General features: G+C 41.3%; 1 protein-coding gene across 3 annotated transcripts in view; it reads right to left on the reverse strand.

Moving 5' to 3' along the window:
• The window catches only part of spidr (scaffold protein involved in DNA repair), a 266484-nt gene that overhangs the window by 21376 nt on the left and 226647 nt on the right, over positions 1 to 18461 (reverse strand). For 2 of the 3 annotated variants that reach the window (XM_073042789.1, XM_073042809.1), the window contains exons 12-14: positions 10843 to 10936; positions 2738 to 2896; positions 759 to 818 (exon numbers count right to left, since the gene is read on the reverse strand). In XM_073042789.1, coding sequence (XP_072898890.1) covers positions 759 to 818; positions 2738 to 2896; positions 10843 to 10936 — 313 coding nt within the window. The remainder of the gene's footprint in view (positions 1 to 758; positions 819 to 2737; positions 2897 to 10842; positions 10937 to 18461) is intronic. The other variant, XM_073042799.1, reaches the window with a different exon arrangement.

The following is an 18461-nucleotide window of genomic DNA, read 5'->3' on the forward strand; positions in this document are numbered from 1 at the left end:
TTTTTGAATGTGTTGTATGAAAATAATCATAAATGTAAAAATTATCTGCAGAGAGCTGACAGGAAGAATGATTTCACAGTAACCAATGTTTTCTATACATCAGCAGCAAACGCACTTATGCAAAAATTGATCAGATAAACGTCAACTTGTGTTGGTCAAACACCAACTGAACATGTGAGAACGTTTTTTGCACTATTTTGAGTTCTTCCTGTATGTCAGGAACTGAGTTTTATGTGTAACAAACAGCTCAGAATTATGCAAATTAAAGAATAAATCCCATCTTTGTTGAATTTTTCACATGCACAGGATTTTCTAAAGTTCAAAGTAGCCAGTGTAACACTTTTTAAGTTACAGTAATAGCAAATTCAAAATATTAAAAACACAGCAGACAATTTATGTATAACAAAATCTCAAAAATGGTAATGGAAAATGAACAGATAATTCTTTAGTGATGTTAACAAAGTCTAGATGTTGGCCAATAAACCAGGCACAATTGTCCTCTTCATTTAAACTGGGATAATCAATTAAGAAGGTTCATGAGGCTTGGTTTTAATGGCTCATATGAAGGATAGCATTCCCTCAGAACTACACCAAAATGCTAAGCTGGGTAGAGTGGACCATGAATCTACCATCTACTGATTCTGCGCCAATAAAATAAAGATGGTTATTCATTAATTTCCAGGAACATTATAATTATAATAACTGTAGCATTTTAAATGCCTTAGCATTTTAAAATATATTTTTTAAGTTCTTCATACCTGCAGCCTTCTGTAAATGATGTCTGCTTTAAAACTACATCGTTGAGTTTCAGGAGTATGCTAAAATTAGAGAGAAATTTGCAATACTTAAACAAAAATGCTACATTATTTGAAACATGTATTTACACTTGCTGCACAATAAAGCTATAAATTATCCTGTAAAGTACACAAGGCCTTCAAATGAGAAGTAGAAAATATCTGGTTCTAAAAAGCAACTCAGAATAATATAAATAAATATGTTCTAACAGATTCCTAATGATTTTTTTTTGGATGAAAGAAATTTTAATGATGAACCAGAGCATCCTAAAGTGCTTTGCAATCAATTAACTGCAAGCCATCCAGCAAAAGGTTCTGCTTTTACAGATGCCATAAATTGCAAATGTCACTCCACTCTTCAAGAAGGCAGAGAGGCAGAAGAAAGGAAATTATAGGCTAGTTAGTCTGACCTCAGTAGTTGGGAAGACGTTGGATTCAATTATTAAGGACGTAGTATTGGGGTACTTGGAGGCACATAATAAAATAGGCTGTAGTTAGCATGGTCTCCTCAAGGGAAAATCTTGCCTGACAAATAGGTTGGACTTCTTGGAAGAAATAACAAGCAGGATAGACAAAGTAGAATTGGTTGATGTTGTATAGTTGGGCTCTCAGAAGGCCTTTGACAAGGTGCCACACATGAGACTATAAGACTTAGGAGCAGAATTAGACCATTTGGCCCATTGAGTCTGCTCTGCAATTTAATCATGACTCATCCTTTTCTCCCCTCTTCAGGCCCACACCCCGGTCCTCTGAAAGTCCAAATATACAACATCCACTGCATCCCCATTATCTATCCCACTGGTAATCTCTTCAAAGAATTCCAACAGGTTCATCAGGCAAGATTTTCCCTTTAGAAAACCATGATGACTTTGTCCTATCTCACCCTGTGTCCCCAAGTACTACATAACCATGTCTTAACAAATGACTTTAACATCTTCCCAATCTCTGAAGTCACACTAACTGGTCTATAACTTCATTTCTGCTGCCTTCCTCCTTTCTTAAAGAGTGGAGTGACATTTGCAATTTTCCAGTCCTCTGGCACCATGCCAGAGTCCAATGATTTTTGAATGATCATTACCAATGCTTGTACAATATCTACCACTACCTCTTTCAGAACACTAGAGTGCAGATCATCTGAGGATGCTTCCTATGGTGGAAGTGCCGAAGACCTGAGGATACAACCACAGAATAGAGGGTGTCCTTTTAGGACAGAGGTGTGGAGGAATTTCTTCAACCAGAGAGTAGTGAATCTGTGGAATTCGTTGCCACAGGCAGTTGTGGAGACCAAGTCTTTATTGATATTTAAGGTTGATAGATTTTTGATTGGTCAGAGAATGAAGGGATACAAGGGGGAAGGTAGAAAATTGGGGATGAGAGGGAAAATGGATCAGACATGATGAAATGGCGGAGCAGACTTGATGGGCCAAATGGCCTAATTCTGCTCCTACAGCTTATGATTTTATGAAATTTTAAAAAGATCGATGGATAATTAATAATATTCCCAAGTTGATTTGAAGATGGCACTTCAACAGTACAATACTTTATCAGCACTGAGCCAAATTGTCAGCCATGTACATTGTGTTAAACTGACTACAGCTCTTTCAGAGGAAAAAGTGCTCCTGCAGAGCCACACCCAGCAAAGAAAAAGATCATGTGCTGCATCTCATAAAGATTATTGGCTTATGATTGAATCAAAATCTGGGGCTTTTTGTGCTGGACTAAGTCCAAGTTGAAATATTTAGAGAGGCTAGTTTTGAATCTAGATCATAGTTCATGGCATAACAAATGTATTCTTTATCAATTTCCATTTTAAACAAAAGGAACTTATTTTTGCTGTAATCTACAAAATAAACTAAAACCCTGAGGCTTAAACAACATCAATATTATCAGAAACCAGGCACGAAGCTTGAAATATTTGACATTTTGACAGAACATCGAATTACCTGAAGAATATGTTTCAAATTGTTCATTGTTCTCGGACGGTAAAGATCAGATACAGTTTCATTCTGAAGAACCTCCACTCTTCCTTCCCCTGGCAGAGGGGCAAGAACATAGCAAAAACTTGGAACAGACAGAACTACATCAACTGGCAAATCCATGTGCTAGAAAAACATAACATTGTACATTATTACTTTCCAGCTGCATTACAAATGGGAAGCAGCATTTTTCCACGTAAGAATTACTGACAAGACCATCAACTTGGCAGGGGGATGAGGATGGGGTAATTGATTTACAAACGGAGGCAATGTGAGGTGAGACTGCTAACAAGGAGAGGCTGATGAAAGGGCAAAATTGTAGTCAATGGGATAAGTTGTAATGATTGCAATCTACTGAAATTCTTTGAAGAAATAACAAGCAGGACAGACAAGTGAGAATCAGCTGATGCTGTGTACTTGGATTTTCAGAAGGCCTTTGACAAGGTGCCACACATGAGGCTGCTTAGCAAGCTACGAGTCCATGGTATTACAGGAGAGATTCTAGCATGGATAAAGTACTGGCTGATGGGCAGGAGGCAAAGAGTGGGAATAAAGGGAGCCTTTTCTGGGTGGCTACCAGTAACAAGTTATGTTCTGCAGGGGTCTGTGTTGAGACCGATACTTTTTATGTTATATGTCAATGATTTGAATGGTGGAATTGTATGGTTTGTTGCAAAGTTTACAGTTGATATAAAGATAGATGGAGGGGCAGGTAGTTTTGAGGAAGTAGAGAGACCACAGAAGGACTTAGACTGATGAGGAGAATGGGCAAAGAAATGGCAGGTGGAAAACAGTGTTGGAAGTGTATGGTCATGCATTTTGGTAGAAGAAATGAAAGGGTTGACTATTTTCTAAATGGAGAGAAAATACACAAGAGGACACAGCCACAGAATAGAGGGCATCCTTTAAGAATGGAGAAGAGGAGGAATTTCTTTAGCCAGAGAGATGTGGATCTGTGGAATTCATTGCCACAGGCAGCTGTGGAGGCCAAGTCTTTGTGTATATTTAAGGCAGAGTTGATAGATTCTTGATTGGTCAGGGTATGAAGGGATACAGGGAGAAGACAGGAGATTGGGGCTGAGAGGGAAAAAGTGGATCAGCCATGATGAAATGGTGGAGCAGACTCAATGGGTCAAATGGCCTAATTCTGCTCCTATATCGTATGGTCTAAAAGGGGGACAAAATTCAAAAGGGTGATTGATACAGGACTGAAGGTGTTATAATTGAATGGACACTGTATACGGAATAAAGTACCGTAAGTGAACTTATAGCACAATTACAGATTGGCATGTATAATCTTGTGGGCATCACTGAAACATAGCTGAAAGAAGATCATAGCTGAGAGTTTAATGTCAAAGGGTAAACAATGTATTGAAAGGACAGGCAGGGAGGCAGAGGTGGTGCGGTGGCTCCTTTGGTTAAAAAAATAAAGTCAGATCATTAGGACTGGAAGTTGTAAAATTGTTGTGAATAGAACTAAGAAACTGTAAGGGTAAAAAGACCTAGATGAGAGTTATATACAGTAGCAAAGAAGTGGCCTACAAATCACAACGGGAAATAGACAACGTAAGTTAGGATATCAATGTTATGATATTCATGGGGGATTTCAATATGCAGGTAAATTGGGAAAATCAGATTGGTGCTGGACAGAGAATTGGTAGAATGCCTACGAGATGGCTTTTTAGAGCAGCTTGAGGTTGAGCCCACTAGGGGATCTTCACTGAAATTCCAGAAAAATGAGGAGTGACCTCACTGAAACCTATCAAATGTTGAAAGGCCTCGACAGAGTGGACGTGGAGAAAATGTTTCCTATGGTGGGGGAGACTAATACCAAAGGACACAGCCTCAGAATAGAGGAAGTCCATTTAGAACAGAGATAAGGAGGAAACACTTTATCCAGAGAGTGATGAATCTGTGGAACACACACAAATGGTGGGGGAAATCAGCAGGCTACACACCATTACACACCAGTCCTAATAAAGGGCATCGGCCCGAAATGTTGACTGTTTAAACCGTTTCCATGGATGCTGCCTGGCCTACTGAGCTCCTCCAGCATTGTGTGTGCATTACTTGGACTTCCAGCATCTGCAGATTTTCGCATCTTTCTGAATCTAAGGAATTCATTGCTACAGGTAGCTATGGACGCCAAGTCATTGGGTAATATTTAAGACAGAAGTTGATAGATTCTTGATTAATCAGGGAATGGAAGGGATACAGGCAGAAGGCAGGAGATTGGGGCTGAGAAGGAAATGTATGAGCCATGATGAAATGGCAGAGCAGACTGAATAGGCCACATGGCCTAATTCTGCTCCCATATTTTATGGTCTTATTATGGTCTACCTCATATCAACAATACAGCTTAGCAATATTTTATTTTTAATCTATTATTTTCTTCCGCAGTTTAACGGGGACACGACCGCGCAAGCGCGTGTAAGTCGGACCGTGAGGCAGCGGGAGGATTTAAAGAGAACAGTTAGACGGAGCGGGCGACGGAGTAGAGGGAGACAGAGTAGGAAGGCTTTGTCTTGAGAGGCCTCGGCGAGCAGAGGCTGAGGACGAGCTTCACTCCAAGTGAGGTAAGGCCGGGTAAGTTCCTTTCAAAGGAGAAAGTTTCAAAAGTTGAGGCAAGTAATGGGTAGGTCATGTCAGCTCAGATCGGCCCCATGGTTTGTTCATCCTGCAGCATGTGGGAAATCAGGGATACTTCCAGTGTCCCTGACGACTATGTGTGCAAGAAGTGTGTCCAGCTGCAGCTTCTGGCAGACCGCATTGAGCGTCTGGAGCTGCGATTGGATTCATACTGGAGCATCCGCGATGCTGAGAAAGTCGTGAATAGCACGTTTAGTGAGTTGGCCACACCGCAGGTAAAGGCTACACAGGCAGAAAGGGAACGGGTGGCCACTAGACAGCGTAGCAGTAGGCAGGTAGTGCAGGAGTCCCCTGAGGTCATCTCCCTCCTAAACAGATATACTGTTTTGGATACTGTTGGGGGAGATGTCTCATCAGGGGAAGGCAGCAGCAGCCGAGTTCACTGCACCATGGGTGGCTCTGCGGCACAGGAGGGAACGAAAAGGAGTGGGAGAGCTATAGTGATAGGGGATTCGATTGTTAAGGGAATAGATAGGCGTTTCTGCGGCCGCAAACAAGACTCCAGGATGGTATGTTACCTCCCTGGTGCAAGGATCAAGGATGTCTCTGAGTGGCTGCAGGACATTCTGGAATGGGAGGGTGAACAGCCAGTGGTCATGGTGCACATAGGTACCAACGATATAGGTAAAAAACGGGATGAGGTCCTACAAGGTGAATTTAGGGAGTTAGGAGATAAACTAAAAAGTAGGACCACAAAGGTAATAATCTCTGGATTACTACCAGTGCCACGTGCTAGTCAAAGTAGAAATAGGAGGATATTTCAGATGAATACGTGGCTTGAAAAATGGCGCAAGGGGGAGGGATTCAAATTTCTGGGGCATTGGAACCAGTTCTGGGGGAGGTGGGACCGGTATAAACAGGATGGTCTGCACGTGGGCTGGACTGGAACCAATGTCCTAGGGGGAGCGTTTGCTACAGCTGTTCAGGAGGATTTAAACTAATGTGGCAGGGGGATGGGAACAAGTGCAGAGAGACAGAGGGGTGTAAAATGAGGGTAGAAGCAAAAAGCAGTAAGGTGAAAAGTAAAAGTGGCAGGCAGGCAAATCCAGGGCAAAAAGCAAAAAGGGCCACTTTTCAACATAATTGTATAAGGGCTAAGCGTGTTGTAAAAACAAGCCTGAAGGCTTTGTGTGTCAATGCGAGGAGCATTCGTAACAAGGTGGATGAATTGAATGTGCAGATAGTTATGAATGAATATGATATAGTTGGGATCACAGAGACATGGCTCCAGAGTGACCAAGGATGGGAGCTCAACATCCAGGGATATTCAATATTCAGTAGGGATAAACAGGAAAGAAAAGGAGGTGGGGTAGCATTGCTGGTTAGAGAGGAGATTAATGCAATAGAAAGGAAGGACATTAGCCTGGAGGATGTGGAATCGATATGGGTAGAGCTGCATAACACCAAGGGGCAGAAAACGCTGGTGGGAGTTGTGTACAGGCCACTAACAGTAGTAGTGAGGTTGGGGATGGCATTAAACAGGAAATTAGAAATGCGTGCAATAAAGGAACAGTAGTTATAATGGGTGACTTCAATCTACATATAGATTGGGTGAACCAAATTGGTAAGGGTGCTGAGGAAGAGGATTTCTTGGAATGTATGCGGGATGGTTTTCTGAACCAACATGTTGAGGAACCAACTAGAGAGCAGGCCATTCTAGATTGGGTATTGAGCAATGAGGAAGGGTTAGTTAGCAGTCTTGTCGTGCGAGGCCCCTTGGGTAAGAGTGACCATAATATGGTGGAATTCTTCATTAAGATGGAGAGTGACATAGTTAATTAACCATATAACGATATAACAATCACAGCACGGAAACAGGCCATTCCGGCCCTCCTAGTCCGTGCCGAACTCTTAATCTCACCTAGTCCCACCTACCCGCACTCAGCCCATAACCCTCCACTCCTTTCCTGTCCATATACCTATCCAATTTTACCTTAAATGACACAACTGAACTGAACTTCTACAGGAAGCTCATTCCACACAGCTATCACTCTCTGTGTAAAGAAATACCCCCTCGTGTTTCCCTTAAACTTTTGCCCCCTAACTCTCAAATCATGTCAGAAATAATTCAGAAACAAAGGTTCTGAACTTAAAGAAGGGTAACTTTGAAGGTATGAGACATGAGTTAGCTAAGATAGACTGGCAAATGATACTTCAAGGGTTGATGGTGGATATGCAATGGCAAAAGCATTTAAAGATCGCATGGATGAACTACAACAATTATTCATCCCAGTTTGGCAAAAGAATAAACCAGGGAAGGTAGTGCACCCGTGGCTGACAAGGGAAATTAGGGATAGTATCAAGTCCAAAGAAGAAACATATAAATTAGCAAAAAAAAAGTGGCACACCTGAGGACTGGGAGAAATCCAGAGACCAGCAGAGGAGGACAAAGGGCTTAATTAGGAAAGGGAAAAAAGATTATGAGAGAAAGCTGGCAGGGAACATAAAAACTGACTGTAAAAGCTTTTATAGATACGTGAAACGAAAAAGATTGGTCAAGACAAATGTAGGTCCTTTACAGTCAGAAACAGGTGAATTGATCATAGGGAACAAAGACATGGCAGACCAATTGAATAACTACTCTGGTTCTGTCTTCACTAAGGAGGTCATAAATAATCTTCTGGAAATAGTAAGGAACCGACGGTCTAGTGAGATGGAGGAACTGAGGGAAATATATGTTAGTCGGGAAGTGGTGTCAGGTAAATTGAAGGGATTAAAGGCAGATAAATCCCCAGGGCCAGATGGTCTGCATCCCAGAGTGCTTAAGGAAGTAGCCCAAGAAATAGTGGATGCATTAGTGATAATTTCTCAAAACTCTTTAGATTCTGGATTAGTTCCTGAGGATTGGAGGGTGGCTAATGTAACCCCACTTTTTAAAAAAGGAGGGAGAGAGAAACCGGGGAATTATAGACCGGTTAGTCTGACATCGGTGGTGGGGAAAATGCTAGAGTCGGTTATCAAAGATGTGATAACAGCACATTTGGAAAGAGGCGAAATCATCGGACAAAGTCAGCATGAATTTGTGAAAGGAAAATCATGTCTGACGAATCTTATAGGATTTTTTGAAGATGTAACTAGTAGAGTGGATAGGGGAGAGCCAGTGGATGTGGTATATTTAGATTTTCAAAAGGCTTTTGACAAGGTCCCACACAGGAGATTAGTGTGCAAACTTAAAGCACACGGTATTGGGGGTATGGTATTGATGTGGATAGAGAATTGGTTGGCAGACAGGAAGCAAAGAGTGGGAGTAAACGGGACCTTTTCAGAATGGCAGGCAGTGACTAGTGGGGTACCGCAAGGCTCAGTGCTGGGACCCCAGTTGTTTACAATATATATTAATGATTTAGACGAGGGAATTAAATGCAGCATCTCCAAGTTTGCGGATGACACGAAGCTGGACGGCAGTGTTAGCTGTGAGGAGGATGCTAAGAGGATGCAGGGTGACTTGGATAGGTTAGGTGAGTGGGCAAATTCATGGCAGATGCTATTTAATGTGGATAAATGTGAGGTTATCCACTTCAGTTGCAAGAACAGGAAAACAGATTATTATCTGAACGGTGGCCGATTAGGAAAAGGGGAGATGCAACGAGACCTGGGTGTCATTGTACACCAGTTATTGAAGGTGGCATGCAGGTACACCAGGCGGTGAAAAAGGCAAATGGTATGTTGGCATTCATAGCAAAAGGATTTGAGTACAGGAGCAGGGAGGTTCTACTGCATTTGTACAAGGCCTTGGTGAGACTGCACCTAGAGTATTGTGTGCAGTTTTGGTCCCCTAATCTGAGGAAAGACATTCTTGCCATAGAGGGAGTACATAGAAGGTTCACCAGATTGATTCCTGTGATGGCAGGACTTTCATATGAAGAAAGACTGGATCGACCAGGCTTATACTCACTAGAATTTAGAAGATTGAGGGGGGATCTTATTGAAACATATAAAATTCTAAAGGGATTGGACAGGCTAGATGCAGGAAGATTGTTTCCAATGTTGGGGAAGTCCAGAATGAGGAGTCACAGTTCAAGGATAAAGAGGAAGCCTTTTAGGACCGAGATGAGGAAAAACTTCTTCACATAGAGAGTGGTGAATCTGTGGAATTCTCTGCCACAGGAAACAGTTGAGACCGTTTCATTGGCTATGTTTAAGAGGAAGTTAGATATGGCCCTTGTGGCTAACGGGATCAGGGGGTATGGAGAGAAAGCAGGTACAGGGTTTTGAGTTGGATGATCAGCCATGATCATACTGAATGGCGGTGCAGTCTCGAAGGGCCGAATGGCCTATTCCTGCACCTATTTTCTATGTTTTTATGGTTTACACAATTTTTCTTTGATAAACAACACAAATCTAAATGCAGATATAGACAAATAAAGATTCAAGAAGTAGATAGTCCATTGAACACAATCACAACAGCAACACAGTCCATCCAACATTGTGTTCTAATTTTATTACTGCTCTTCTCATTTGAGCCAAAACAACAAATACATACCCAGGTCAATTTTAGACTTGAAAATATAATAATAAAGGATAAGATATTGTAATAGGCAGTGAGCTGCCATACTTGTTTTTGACTCTGAAAAAAAGTATTGATCTTCCTAGTGTAAGCTTCCAGGGGAAGACCGTGTGTTTTAAAGATAATAAAATATAGCGAGCCATTGGAAATTGCTAAATCATGTTTCAAAATATATTATTAAAGCTGAAAGCACTTCATTTTAAACACACTAAAATGCCGCAGAAAACAAAAAAAAAATCACGAGTGCCCCACAACTATAATCCTGAATTCAAATAACAAGGAAGCATGAACTCAATCTGCTCCAAACCACACAGAATCTTGGAGAAGTTCCCCACTATAAGTGGTGGGGAAATACAATAATCCATTGGAGACTTCCATGTGGGTCATGGTCCGATGCTCAGTGGCTAACTATGGACAGAACATACAGGTTTTGCTTTCACTTGCACACTAATGCCAGATGTGGTGTCAGCTACACATGCTGAGAACTTTGCTGTCATCACTCCACAAAACCCATGCTATGCGAGTGTCATAAAGAGAGAATGTTTTTTTGACCTGCATCTAATGTGTTATCCTCCTTCAGACCATCTCAACTTAAGATTTTTGAGTTAACTTCTCCAAGTTCCTATTAAGTTGATTTTCTTCATTTACATTCAGATTAATCTGTTCATCACATGTATATTGAAACATTCATTAAAATGTGTAATTTCTGTTAACAACCAACTAAACCTAAGGATGTACTGCCACACATTCCACCACCAACACAGCATGCCCATAATGTTCATTGAACAACACAAACAGATCAACTGCAACAAACAACACCTGCAAAACTAGCCCAAAATATGATCAAACACCAAATATTTACACATTTTTGTAAAAGTTAAAGCAGTGCTCATTAAAGATTAATTTCTGAATTCACCTTTACCTCTTGGCTGCCTTGACTGTGCCCATGGACCTTTGGAGGAACCAATGGAGGCCACAGACTTTCAATAAGACTGAAGAGCCCTGAAGACCTGAGAAATAAAGGGAAAAATATCAAAAATCACTGAGATCTTACAATGGGCTAACTTGCTTTTGTGTGTGTGTGTGTGTGTGTGTGTGTTACACAGTACTAACATAGAAAACCTACAGCGCAATACAGGCTCTTCAGCCCACAAAGTTGTGCCAATTACTAGGCACAAATTACTAGGCTTACCCATAGCCCTCTATTTTCCTAAGCCCCATGCACCTATCCAAAAGTCTCTTAAAAGACCCTATCGTATCCACCTCCACCACCGTTGCCGGCAGCCCATTCCACGCACTCACCACTCTCTGAGTAAAAGATTTACCCCTGACGTCTCCTCTGTACCTGCTCCCCAGTACCTTAAACCTGTGTCCTCTTGTGGCAACCATTTCAGCCCTGGGAAAAAGCCTCTGACTCTCCACACGACCAATGCCATACTCCTCTATCAGGTCACCTCTCATCCTCCGTGGCTCCAAGGGGAAAAGGCTGAGTTCACTCAACCTGTTTTCATAAGGCATGCTCCCCAATCCAGGCAACATCCTTGTAAATCTCCTCTGCGCCCTTTCTATGGCTTCCACATCCTTCCTGTAGTGAGGCGACAAGAACTGAGCACAGTACTCCAAGTGGGGTCTGACCAGGTTCCTATATGGTTGTAACATTAACTCTCGGCTCCTAAATTCAATTCCATGATTGATGAAGGCCAATACGCTGTATGCCTTCTTAACCACAGAGTCAACCTGCGCATCTGCTTTGAGCATCCTATGGACTCGGACCCCAAGATCCCTCTGTAGTACTGCAGTAATTTTATGAATTGCACTGTAATGAAGCCACAAAAAAATACATTTTGTAACATCTGGGTGATGATATACCTGATACCGATATGGCTCTACACCAATAGAGTGGAAAAGGAGCAGGAAGCATCAGAGAGACATTCTGTCATGATGAATAAACCAGTTGTTTGAATCAAATGACCTTGCCTGATGACACAGGGCTGGGTGTGTCTGCACCTGCACCATTCCCCACCCCAGCACTCCTCTGCCACCCATTCTATATCCCTCCCATGGCACTCCATCCTTGCCACTCCTAACATTCTTTGCTCCTGCCAGATTTACAAACTTGCTCTCCCCCACACGATGACAAAAGTCGAAGACTCTTGCACAGTACTGTATTTGATATGGGAACATAATAAATATCTGGTGTGGGTAACTTATGTGCTTTTGCTAATTAAGAAAAGGAAGAGAAAGCATTGAATTACCAGCCTGTTAGTTTGAAGTTAGTAATACGGAAAATCACAGAACCTTTAATACTACAATTGAGCACAGCAAACAGAGGTTTATGAAAGGAAAATCAAGTTTCATTAAACAACTTGAGTTCTTCAGGGATATATAAAACCAAAAGACCATAACACATATGAACAGAATTGGGCCATTCAGCCCATCAAGGCTGCTCTGCCATTCCATCATGTCAGATCCCGGATCCCACTGAACCCCACACACCTGCTTTCTTGCCATATCCTTTGATGCCCTCACCGATCAGGAAACAATTAACTTCCGCCTTAAATATTTGCATCGACTTGACCTCCGCTACAATCTGTGGAAGACCATATTCTCTGGCTAAAAAAATTTCTCCTTACTTCTGTTTTAAAGATTTCTAAACATCCCCTCCACATCCACCCTATCTAGTCCTTTCAACATTCAGTAGCTTTCCCCCTGCATTCTTCAAAATTCTAGTGAGTACAGGCTCAAACACTCAAACACTGCCAAACACTCCTCATATGTTAACACCTTCATTCCCGTAATCTTCCTCGTGAACTTCCTTTGGACTCTCTCCAATGACAACACATCCTTTCTCAGATATGGGGCCCAAAAATGTTGACAATGCAGCCTGACTAGTGTGTTATAAAGGCTCAGCATTATCTCCTTGCTTTTATATTCTATTCCCCTTGAAATAAATGCCAACATTGCATTTGCCTTCTTTACCACAGACTCAACCTGTAAATTAACCTTCTGGGAGTCTTGCGTGAGGACTCTTAAGTCCCTCAGCACCTCTGATGTTTGAACCTTCATGCCATGTTGTTGCATTGAGTTAATGTGCAAGAACATGCCTGATTGACTAGGCAATTAAAAAGGCCTCTCTCAAAGATTTGTTTCACAAGTATAGAGAGACTTGGTAACACTACCCCTGGATTTTTGAGACTAATTTTGACTTCCTTAAGTGAAAAATGAAATACTTATTTTGAAGGATGCAGCAAAGATCCACCAGAATGGTTCCAGATAGAGTACAATGTATGCAGATATGAGGTTATTTGTTTTGGTAGGAAGAATGGAACCGCTCAATTAATACATTTTCAGTAGATGCCAACCCAGGGAAAAACTGTATGAGACACTGAAGATAGAATGCAAATACAATTACTGATTAGAATGGGAAATTCCAAGGGCACTGGGATATGGCAATAAAGAAGTCAATCCAGAAATGACCAGGACTTTTTATGAGACCATACCTGTAGCAGCCTGTACAGGCTTTACTTCCTTGTCTTGTGATATGCAGTATAGTCCATTATGTTCTCACCATAAAGGAGAACAACTACTTATCTATTTGAAACATAGATTCTGTTTTGAAGGGGTTTCTTTCCCTTGAGTGGTGACTCTAGAACTCAAGTAAATAATCTCAAGCAAAAAGCTCAAATATTAAGGGCAGAGTTAGGAAAGTAGCCTTTAACTCAAAAAAAAGAACAAAAATTTTAAAAAAGTGTAGGCCAGCTGGTCCCTCAAGACTGTCCCACCATTCAATTCGGGAATGCTGATCTAATCAGGCCTCAACTCCTCTGCAGTGCAATTCTAAATTCCCCAAAATTTCAAAAAATTATCTACCTCAACCTTCAATCATCTATCCTCCAAAATTTTATATGCCTAAACAAGGTCACTGCCATTTCTTCTCAGCTCTTGGGCATTCTATTTGTCTATTCAAGCTGCTGGTGATAAGAATTTTTGGAATCTATGGAAATCAAAGGACATTTACAATATATCAATTGAGTGGGAAATTAGAATTTGAAGAAAATTAGCTGTGATCTTTTAAAATGCCAAGGCAATCTCAAGGGGCTTGAAGGCCAATCTTACTCATAATCATATTCTTATGCACCATTGAACCAAAGATGTATTTCATTTTATTGTTGCATGAGGTTAACCACTGAGGTTAAGTATAAATATAAATGATGACATTGTGATTTGAACCAAAGGAGAAGTCAAAATGTTCAAGTGCTCACTGAAATCATGACAGAGGAGCATGCTTCAGGCATAAAAAAAATAATTAAAGGGAGCTTAGGAAAAAACAATGAAAGGACGTGATAACGTGGATTATTTCCAATATACCTAAGGGGATGCAGACACCAAGGGTACAGTGGCTCATTGCGGTCAAAATTCAGCGTCAGAAGTTTGCAGAGGAACATCTAAACAAGCCTGATGTATTTTGGAAAAAAGTCCTGTGGACTGATGAAGTTAAAATAGCACTTTTTGGCTGCAATGAGCAAAGGTATATTTGGAGAAAAAAGGGCGCAGAATTTCATGAAAGGAACACCTCTCCAACTGTTAAGCACTGGAGTGGATCGATCATGCTTTGGGCTTGTGTTGCAGCCAGTGGCATGGGAAACATTTCACTGGTAGAAGGAAGAATGAATTCAACTAAACACCAGCAAGTTCTGGAAGCAAACATCACACCGTCTGTAAAAAAGCTGAAGATGAAAAGACTGCTTTTCAACACAAGACTGCTCCTCAACACTGCTTGCCCCTCCACCTATTTCAGTATCATCTGCAAACATGGATTCAAAACCATCAATTTCATCATCTAAATCATGGACTTAAAACATGACGTGAAGTTGTCTTAACACCGGCCACTGTGGAACAACTCTAGTCACCAGTCACAACCAGAAAAAAACCCTTTATTCTCACACTGTGCTTCTTGCCAGTCAGCCAATCTTCTGTCCATGATAGTATCTTTCCTGTAATACCATGGGTTCTTATCTTGCATAGCAGTCTCATTTGCAGCACCTTGTCAAGGGCCGTCTGAAAATCCAAGTTAACAACACTGGTTGACTCTCCTTTGTCTATCCTTCTTGTTATTTCCCCAAAAAATTCCTGTAGATTTGTCAGGCAAGATTCCCCCTTAAGAAGCCATGTACCCCGAAACCTCATCCTTAATGGGATTCTAACATCTTCCCAACCATTGAAGTCAGGCTAATTGGCCTATCATTTCCTCATTTTCCTCCCTCCCTTTCTTAAGAATGATGTGACATTTGCAATTTTCCAGTTCTCTGGAACCATTCCGGAATATGGTGATTCTTGAAGGATGACTACTCGTGCCTGCTGATCTTTTCAGCTCCCTCATTCAGAATCCTGGTGTGTAGTCTATCTGGTCCATGTAAATTGTCTACCTTTAGACCTTTCAGCTTCCCAAGCACCTTCTCCTTAGTAATAGTGACTACATTCACTTCTGCCCTCCGACACTCTGACAGAGTGACTGTCTACCATCGCCAGATACTGCTACAATACAGAGTTCGCCCAAAAACAAACCTTCATGAAAATCTGCTGGGTACATCACACAACCTCGGCTTGCTGAGGGAATTGGGCCTACAGTCCTCGGAGTCGCTTGATGCCAGTGACCGGAGTTGGGAATGTCGTCGGCGGTGTGCGAGGAAGCAGAAGCGAGGCGAGTGGGCAGGAGTCTGTGCCAGGAAAAAAGCAAGCCCTAGCTGGCCGGCCCTCCCATCCATTCTGCTCTCCAATGGACATTAAATTAACTACATCTGTGGCAACGAAATACTCGGCGGGAGTACAGAAACGGACGGAATCCCGGGCGCTGCCATTCAGCTGATTATTTATTTTCTCCCAAGGCATTGAACTACCAACCTACTGAACTCTCTTGTGCCTATTGTCTTGTTTATTATTTTGTGTAATGCCTGCACTGTTCTGTGTACTTTAAGCAGTCCTGGGTATGTCTGTAGTCTAGTGTAGTTTTTGTGTTGGTTTACGTAGTTCAGTGCAGTTTTTGTATTGTTCATGTAGCACCATGGTCTTGAAAAACGTCACCTTGTTTTTACTGTGTACTGTACCAGCAGTTAAGGTCAAAACAACAATAAAAAGCAACTTGACTTGACTCTCAAATTTCTTGCATATTGACTGATGCAAAATACTTATAAAGTTCCTCTGCCATTTCTTTGTCTCCAATTACTACCTCTCCAATTCAATATTCCAGTGGTCCAATATTTACTTTTGCCTCTCTTTTACTTTTTATAAAGTATATCTGAAAAAAATTCTGGTATCCACTTGTATGTTTTGGCTAGCTTACCTTTATCTTTTCTCCATTTTTTTTTAGATTCCTTCTGTTAGTTTTTAAAAGCCTCCCAATCCTCCAGCTTCCCACTAATTTTTGCTATGTTAAATGCCCTCTCTTTTGCTTTCATGGTGCCTTTGAGTTCACTTGTCAGCCACGATTGCCTCTTCCTCCCTTTAGAACGCTTCTTCTTTGAGATAATCTAATCCTGCACTTTTCAAACGACTCCCAGAAGCGCCAGCCACTGCTGTTCTGCTAGCCCCCCCTTCTAGTGTCCTCTTTCAATCAACCATGACCAGCTCCCCTCTCATGCCTCTGTTGTTCCTTTTACTCCACTGTAATACTGATATATCTAATTTTAGTTTCTTCCTCTCAAACTGCACCATGAATTCTATCGTATTATGATCACTATCTTCTGAAGATCCTGATCAAATTCTAGTTCATTACTCAACACTCTATCCAAAATTCCTTTTTCTTTAGTGGGCTCTAAAAGCCATCTTGTAGGCATTCTACAAATTTCATATTTTGGGATCCAGCACCGATCATATTTTCCCAATCGAACTGCATATCCCCCATGACCCGTTTCTATCTCTCTTTTTAATTTGTACTTTGCATCTTGGCTACTGTTCTGAGGCTTGTACATAACAGTTTCTTCACCCTACCCATAAGGATACGACATCTTCTGGTCCCAAGTTACTTCTTTCTACAGAATTAATTTCATTTCTTACCAACATAGCCATGCTACCCTGTCTGCCCACCTGCTCACCCTTTGATACAATGAATATCTTTGGATGTTCAGCTCCCAATTGCGATGTTCTTTTAACACTACTCAGTGATGCCCTCAACATCATCCTTTTCAATTTTATGTCCATATTACTGTAAGTTAAATTCTTATCCCTTTCTAAACTTTTTCTTTATTCTGGAAATTTCCATAACCTCTCCTGAACTCTTCTTCCTTTCTACTTTATCTTTACTTTCACAAGCTGTTGAACCAATCCACCTGCTATTTAGTTTAGTTGTTTAAAATACCAGATGAGACACCGTGCCTAATAACTAGTAAACTGGAAAGTTCAGAAGGTGAAAACACTTGAATTAATTGACTGAATTAACCTTACATGTATTGTAATGTTCCCATCATAGCCCAAGTGTGACATGCATTGAATTTGTCTTTCCTGATGAAGGAATTACTTGCACGCGATTTTTAAAAAGTTACAATGAAACAGCCACGCCCTTATTCCGCTTCTTTCAGGTTTACTGCATGAAGCAATCTTTGCTTCACTCTGTATAGTATCTTAAGGATGAAGAAAAACCTGTTCAACTAGAGTTTAAAATTACCCAAGCTGGACTATACACTGACAATATTGCAAAAGACAGCCATCAGTTATGGTAAGGTGTTAAACAAGCAAGCCCCAGCTTGCACAGGTTGTCACTTTACAATCAATTCATCTACTAATAAATGAGCAAGCAACAAGTGATGACATCTGTCTTTGTCCTCTCAGCAAACTTAAACCTTTTCCTCCCACACCTGCCCCGCCCCTAAAACCGTATCACACTTCAAAGCTTGAGAACAAACAAGTAGAATAGCTTCTCACAGTAATTACTTCTATAAAAGCTTTCCCTCATTTATCTTCTGAATGATTAAAATATCTGAAGACAATTGGAGAGTTTACAGCTGAATTTTTTTTACACAATTTAGGATACTGAAATGCATTTTCCACAGAAGATATACCATAACTACAAGTAACCACTTTTTCGAAGAAGTGGTTGACGTTGTGTACTTGGATTTTCAGAAGGCCTTTGACAAGGTGCCACACATGAGGCTGCTGAACAAGATAAGAGCCTGTGTTATTACAGGAAAGACACTAGCATGGATAGACCATTGCCTAATTGGCAGGAGGCAAAACATGGGAATTAAGGGAGCCTTTTCTGGTTGGCTGCCGACGACCAGTGGTGTTCCACAAAGGCCTGTGTTGAGACCACTTCTTTTTACATTTGTAATGCCCTGGGAAAGGTTTCACTGCAAATGTAATGGTTTTTCTGTAGCAGCAGAATTTGGGTTATGGCGAGAGATCACAGGGGCTTTGGAATGTGTGCCGTTCAAGGGAGTGTTTTTTCTTGTTGTGTGCCTAAGAGTGAGGTGTTCTTGGTCTTCTGTTCAGTGGAGAGATGAAGAGAGAAGACGCGAGGTTCATAGACTGCAGGACAGAGTG

Source organism: Hemitrygon akajei, chromosome 1 (genome assembly GCF_048418815.1).
Source record: "Hemitrygon akajei chromosome 1, sHemAka1.3, whole genome shotgun sequence".
Lineage (NCBI taxonomy): Eukaryota > Metazoa > Chordata > Chondrichthyes > Myliobatiformes > Dasyatidae > Hemitrygon > Hemitrygon akajei.